The following is a 7,536-nucleotide window of genomic DNA, read 5'->3' as shown; positions in this document are numbered from 1 at the left end:
CCTTACTTTTCCAACCCCCCTCAGATACCCATTGAGAAAAAAAAAGGAAAGGCGCGTCTGCAAATGGTCAAAGTCGGAGCGCTGTGAGAAGCGCGTGCGCGCTCGGCGGTCCCTCCCCCCCCCCCCCGCTCAACCCTCTCTGTCAACGTCACGGCCCGAGCAGTGTGAGCTCGAGCGCTGGGATCGCGTCGGTTGGAAATCGAAGCTGAACTTTTCAACAGAGCGTTGTCTCTGCGCGCACACGTCGACCGACACAAACTAACTGTCTATCCAAGTACCGATGTGAAGAAGAAAACCCAAAACTAGCATTGCGGAGAAGGGGATTTCTGCCCGTTATCGGAAAAAAAAGAGGGAGTTAACGATGCCGGACCAAATCACAGTGTTGGAATTCGTGACCGTGACGAACGAGGACTACAAATCTCCAACTACCTCCAGCTTCACCACCAAAATGAGTCAGTGCAAGAACACGGTGGCTGCCTTGGAAGAGGTAGGTGCAGTCCTACTTCTCCAAACAAAAAATAAATGAGCGATCGGTCGAGGAGCTGGTAAGCGTTCGCGGCCAGCGTTCGTCTCTCTCTCTCTCTCTTCCCTCCGCCCTCCCCGTCATTTCACTCCCAAATCCGATTTGTTTCAAAGGAATCCAGCTCCAGTCTGGCTGTGGGGAGTCAAACGCTAACCCGTGCCAATGTTACACTGACAATCGGTCTTGGGAACCTGAGGGGGAGAAGCTGGTAGTGGGCAGGAATTAACGTTAATAGGGACAACCATGCTTTGGAAATGGGGCATCGGACAAGGATGGAGGTGATCACAGCACACTCTTACTTCAGTTATTTCTGCTGATTTGGGCAATTGTGCTTTTTTGCTCGAGACCCGTGCAAATCGTGGTACTGGCATTACTCAGGTTATATTATCTCCATTTTATTAAACATGATTAAAATGAAACTTTGAGAGATTTGCAGCCAGCCGTGAGATTTACAAAACAATACGTATTTTCTTTGAGAAGTGTACTTTAATCTCTTATTAAAGCAGTATATTTTGGAGAGTTGTTTATTGATGCTTTGCATCGGTCGCCAAGTATACACTAATAAAACTGTGCTCTTACTGAACCTGCAATGAAAGCCAAGCTCTCTAATAGCGCAGTATTTACGTTTTAAGGAACGAAATGATCCCTTCCAAGAAGGAAATATAATTTTCGTGTTTTGGGTATATTTGCTGATGTGTTGTTATCAGTGATTACATTAGTTGTCTGATCATAGTTTGGCAGGCAAAACAATTTTGCAGTCTTTAATCGGCACAAAAACAAAAGCGTCTGACAGGATGAAACTGGTCTTTGTTCAGACAAATATCTGCCTGGCTAAAAATATGTATTTTGAAAGGGACTTGTGATTAACACGATATAGGTTGGGATGAACACATTTACAGCTGCATTTACTAGTGTATGGTATATTGCATATTAGAGTATATGTGAATAGTATGGGAAAGTGGTATTGTATTTCCACCATTTAGTCTGATGGATCGTTTTTTATAACTTCAGTCAAGATTATTGCGTAGAACTGAATTTAAATTACATAAATGTTTGATAGTTGAGTGCTAAAAACCAGTTTAATGTAAAGCAATTCCTTAAATTACTCTCATGTTTTTAACAGATTCAATTTTGATGTTCAAACAGCAGTTGAGCTTTATATATGCTGTACCATCAGACTTGGCACTTGTTCTGCCATTACAATGGAAATGGAAATCATTGAAGCAACATCTGCTTGGTCTGAAAAAACAAGTCTGCTTGTGTTTGCAAACATCTTGCATTAACACAATCACTGCCTTGCAATTAATAGAAGCCAATTCTGTTTGTTTAGCATCACCTATAAACATGTTGATTTCTTGTGTGTTGCAATTACGTAGTAAATAATTTCTCTTTAATACATAGGATCTATTTGCTAAAAATCACATAACACCAGGTTACAGTCCAATAGTTTTATTTGTAAGCACTAGCCTTCGGAGCACCGCTCCTTCATCAGACAACCACCTGATGAAGGAGCAGTGCTCCGAAAGCTAATTCCTCCAAATAAAACTGTCAGATTATAACCTGGTGTTGTGTGATTTTTAACTTTGTCCATCCCAGTACAACACTAGCACCTCCACATCATGGGGATCTGTTTGCTATAAGAGTGAGTGCAAAGGTTCACCAGATTGATTGCTGAGATAGCAGGATTGTCATATGAGGGAAGATTGGCTGGGCTAGTTCTGTATTCACTGGAATTTAGGAAAATGCGAGGGGTTCCCATTGAGCTCTTGCATTCTGACATGAATGCACAGACTGGGATACAAGGATATTGTTTCCCTTGTTTTGAGGATTTAGAACAATGGATCATCGTCTCAGGATATGGGATAGGCCATTAAAGACTGCTGAAGGTAAATTTTTTCACTGAGGCTGGTGAACTGCAGAAGGGCGTGGGGGTGAGGTCACTGAACATCTTTAAGAAAGAGACTGCTAGATATTAAGGGGTATGGAGTGAGAGCAGGTGTGTAGTATTGAGATAGAGCCATGTTCCCCAGTGTCAGATCCCAAGTATGGTTGCAAGTTGAAATTTCAGTCTTGAGCCCTGATACAGTTGTGGCCGTGATGGACATCCAGACGAGTCATGACAGCTGTGCTCCACCTGTAACAAGCCTCTGTCATCACAGTTATCCCCCTCCCCAATACCCACTTTCAGCTCTCATTAAGAGGTCACAACAGTTTTCTAATCTTGAAATTTGGGTCACTGTGGGAAAAGATTTGGGAAGCACAGATCAAGGATCACCAATTTGAATGATACAGGTCTATTGGATTGCATGGTCTACTTTCAATCCTATATTCTATGTCTTTCTGGTATTTTATTGTGTAAAGTCAATGTGTACCTCACAGTGAAAACTTGAGTAATAAATTACTTGTGGAAAACATTTTAGGTTTTATGTATTTGTTACATAGTGCTATGTTACATTTGGTGTATACTAAGTAAAGAATTGTGCACATTGCAAATTAGCCAAGATTTTTGAAGTTATTTTGAAGTAAATTCCAGTCTTGCATTTAAAGAAAAATTAGTTGGGTACCTTGTCCATTTCATTAAATTACATACTAGAACAATAAGCTACCAACTGTTATACAGGAGAAACATATACCACAATAAAATTAATAGTGCAAATGATTGACATATAAAACTCTTTACAGCCTGTGCATCACGTTGGCATATGAATGATTTATTCTGTATCACAGTGTTATTTTTGTTTTCATAGTCTGTTTTTGAAAATGCCGTTGATTTTAAACCTAGGACAGGCATAGTGCAAAACAAATACTGAATTTCAGTGAAAGTGTGTACTGTTCAGTGTAAGAGTTAAATAATGTGAATTAGCCCAACTCCATAAATTATGAAATAGAAATATTATGTGATTTTAAACCTGCTGAGAAAAAATGTGACTGAGCCAGAAATATATTTTAGAGGTCCTCCCTTTTTATGGGGAATTTTTATAAGTTTTATAATTCAAAGTGACACTTCCATGCACCAAATACTCCTCCATTATCTTCCAGGTATTCCTTTGCACCACAAATATAATCAGTTAGGTAAAAACAATGACTGCAGATGCTGGAAACCAGATCAGGCTCTCTGCCTTTATTCCTGATGAAGGGCTTTTGCCCGAAACGTCGATTTTGCCTGTCCTCGGATGCTGCCTGAATTGCTGTGCTCTTCCAGCACCACTGATCCAAATATAATCAGTTGTCAAATCTTTTGCTTTATAGAATATTGGGAATTATCTTTGTGTTACTGACTGACAAAAATAGTTTTGTGTAATTCATTGCTCGCCTATTTGAGTTTACTAATTATAATTTTAAAACGAGTTATAAATAACATTATTCAAATTATGTCAAATGGATGGGTTTGGTTGTGTAATTGATTTAGTATTTGAATAGTCACTTATAATGCACTGAACTGTATACAGTGTTTAACATTATTTACTAGATCATATTTGTATGATTGACAGTCCACTGTTCCATATGGAAATGTGTATAAATTACATCATATGGTGCATAATTATATTAGCTACTATATTCTTAGTATTATAATAGAATAGATTTGGAAGATGCAAGAAGGGAGAGTATATATAAATACCAATATGGGTTTCTATGTAGAATGAAATGGCTGGTTGCTGAAATCTGTAGGATTGTACAAACAGACTTTGGAGAACTTTGACCAGACAAATGCAACACTTTGTTTCATATTAACTTGTGTTTTCTTATTTACTGATGTTTCTAAATGAAGAGAAGAAGCAGAATTTTATTTTCAAAACATGTTTTTAACATGGTGTATCAATGAACAGGCAGCTGTTTGCGACAGTGTAGAAAAATTACAGTAATTAAGGTTTTTTTTCTAAAATCACGTATTTTTATTTTCCTCTGCCCACATTTTATGATCTGGGTACAAACTTTTCAGCAGTCTGGAAGTGTATTTTAATGTGTTTTGAGCCATTTAGACTACTTGATTTGTATATTTGATTTGATATTTAATTTTTATAGTAAGTTTTTAACTGAAATACGTGGACTCTGAAAGAATCCCTTTGTAATGATTCCCACCAGATAGCTAAGTGTAAACCTTTCATAATTCCTAAGTGCACTTGGTTGAATTTTTCTGCTTTTAAAATAGAAGACTGGAGTTTGTGGTCTGTAGTGACCCAATGGCACCCTGATATAACATTGAAGAAAACTACGCACAAATATCTAGCGATCGCTGCAGATTTCCCCTTTCCCAACATAAATTTGCTGTCAAAGTCAGTAGTTTTCCAGGCCTCCAAGGAAAGTGATGTTGTTAAGCAAATATTCTTGTAAGTTACTTCACTTCTTATGCCCGAAACGTCGATTCTCCTGCTCCTTGGATGCTGCCTGACCTGCTGCACTTTTCCAGCAACACATTTTTCAGCCCTGATCTCCAGCATCTGCAGTCCTCACTTTCTCCTAATTAATTGACCAGTCAAATTTCACTGACTGTTCACTGACAGGTGGCATGGTGGCCCAGTGGTTAGCACTGCTGCCTCTCAGCGCCAGGGATCTGGGTTCGATTCCAGTCTCAGGTGACTGTCTGTATGGTGTTCGCATATTCTCTCCCTGCCTGCATGGGTTTCCTCTGGGTGCTCCGGTTTCCTCCCACCATCCGAAGATGTGCAGGTTAGGTGAATTGGCCATGCTAAATTACCCATAATGTTCAGGGATGTGTAGGTTAGGTGCATTAGTCAGGGGAAATGTAGAATAATGGGATAGGGGAATGGGTCAGGGTGGGATACTCTTCGGAGTGTCAGTGTGGACTTGTAGGGCCAAATGGCCTGTTTACACACTGTGGGGATTCTATGGTATGATATGTTCTCTCTCAATTACAGATATAACTTCATCTTTCAAAGTAGACTTACGTACAGTTAATCAGGGGAGGAGTAACACACCATAAATTTAATCCAATTCAACATCTGTATTGATCAGTTGCTGTTCAAAACTCCTAGGAACTTTAGAATTCTAAGTGCTGTCTCCAAGTGCTTTTGCAGCTGAAATCCACAAGAACAAACCTGGTTAACCCTTACTTTGGAGATTATACAACTTTAATTTCTCCAACTGTTTAGTTTATTCGTTTATTTTCAAGATTATTGGGAGCCACCGGAAGTTTACCTTCTTAACGTCAGCTTCTAGTTCTGCTCTGAGCCTGTTACGTCCTTTATTTCATTGTGTAACCTATTCAAACTACAGTCTCTACTTCATTTTCTGTCTGTGGGGGCTACTACCCTTACAGTATTTCAGGCTCTTCCTCTGGTATGTGATCTTTTTCAGACACTAGTCACTCCTGGATTCACTATTTTCCTGTTTCATGGATCATCTTGACCATCAGCCTGAAGTTTGAACTAATAGTTATACTTGCCTGTATCTTTTCTCTCATGTCATGTAATTATCATATTCTTCTATACGTAAAGCCTCTTTGGAATATATGCCACTCTTGCACTCACTCTTAATAATGATAATTTGGGTTATCAATTCTACCTTGGTTCAACAAGGTCAGCAGCGTGTAATTATATCCTGCTGTCAGCCCTGGGTGGTCCATAAATATGGCAGAAGTGCTGTGATATCTGTACATTAGTAAGGCAGGAAGAACAGCATTCTCATGTTTCCAGAGACCGTTATCTAGGAAAGTTATTGCAGACAGGGTGTCTAGTGGTGAACCACTGCCTCAGTGACATTCCTGGCATGTGGTTATTTGTATGTGTGAGTCCTTGTTTAGTTAAAATGTTTTTTTTAAATCAATGAGCTGCAGCAATCGTGGTAAATGAAGGGCTTTTGCCCGAAATGGCGATTTTCCTGCTCCTCGATGCCGCCTGACCTGCTGTGCTTTTCCAGCACCACTCTAATCTAGACTGCAGCATTCATGTCCTCAGTCAGAATTCTACCCCATTCATAACCAGGAGAGGACCGTGACAACAGGGATTGGCTGTTGGGGTGAAGATTTGCGTCAGCGCAGTCTCCACTACCAGAAGGAGGACCTCAGCAAGACACCCTCTGAGGACAAGGAGTCACCTGCACTGAAGAGCAGACTGTTGTGGGCCTGGTATCAAGAAGTGCTTTCAAATCTTGGCAAAGGTCATCGCCAACTGGGTCAGGTCTGCTCTGGGATCGATGATCCACACTGACCAAACCTGTGCTATACCGGCAGGAAGATTGCTGAGAGTCTCACACTCCTCAGGGATATGACTGCCTACGTGCAGGACAGGGGGTTGGACACCTTCCTCATCAGCCTGGACCAGGAGAAAGCCTTTGACAAGATATCACATACGTATACAAGAGATGTCCTGTCCAAAATGGGCTTTGGGGAGGGAATCTGCAATTGGATCAGACTGCTCTACATCAACATTGTCAGTGCAGTCTCAGTCAATGGGTGGGAAACAGATAGCTTCCCAGTCAGATCTGGAGTCAGGCAGGGCTGTCCTCTCTCTCCTGCCTTGTTTGTGTGCTGCATAGCGCCACTTGCCGAGACCATCAGGAAGGATGCGAACCTGAGAGGAGTGATTATTCCTGGCAGCTGGCTACAGGTTAAGGCCTCCCTGTACATGGATGACGTCGCTGTTTTCTGCTCGGATCCACTGTCCGTGCACAGACTTGTGCATATGTGACCAGTTCGAACGGGTCTCGGGGTCCAAGGTCAACCGAAGCTAGAGCGAGGCCATGCTCTTCGGGAACTAGGCCGACCAAACCTCGATCCCCTTCACCGTCAGGACTGACCACCTGAAGGTGCTGGGTATTTGGTTTGGAGGGGCTGTGGGACGTGCGCCAAGACTTAGGAGGAGCAGATCAAGAAAGTGAGGCAGAAACTGGGCAGATGGAAGCTACGGTTGCTCTCCATCATGGGAAAAATCCTGATCATCAGGTGTGAGGTACTGTCAGTGTTGTTATATGTGGCACAGGTCTGGCCTATTCCCAGAACCTGTGCTGTCGCAGTCACCTGGGCATCTTCCATTTTATATGGAGATCAAAGATGG

At 41.4% G+C, this 7,536-nt stretch overlaps 1 protein-coding gene across 1 annotated transcript in view; it reads left to right on the top strand.

Moving 5' to 3' along the window:
* Positions 1 to 146: 146 nt before the first annotated feature.
* Positions 147 to 7,536, top strand: part of asap2a (ArfGAP with SH3 domain, ankyrin repeat and PH domain 2a) — a 195,813-nt gene continuing 188,423 nt past the window's right edge. The window contains exon 1 of the mRNA XM_087977838.1: positions 147 to 487. Within this exon, the coding sequence (XP_087833964.1) occupies positions 362 to 487 (126 nt within the window). The 5' untranslated portion in view covers positions 147 to 361. The remainder of the gene's footprint in view (positions 488 to 7,536) is intronic.

This window comes from Chiloscyllium plagiosum, unplaced genomic scaffold, assembly GCF_037043375.1.
Source record: "Chiloscyllium plagiosum isolate Xiang-an unplaced genomic scaffold, Cpla_swu_hap1 HiC_scaffold_3, whole genome shotgun sequence".
NCBI classification, from domain to species: domain Eukaryota; kingdom Metazoa; phylum Chordata; class Chondrichthyes; order Orectolobiformes; family Hemiscylliidae; genus Chiloscyllium; species Chiloscyllium plagiosum.
This window is presented reverse-complemented; position numbering and strand designations above follow the sequence as displayed.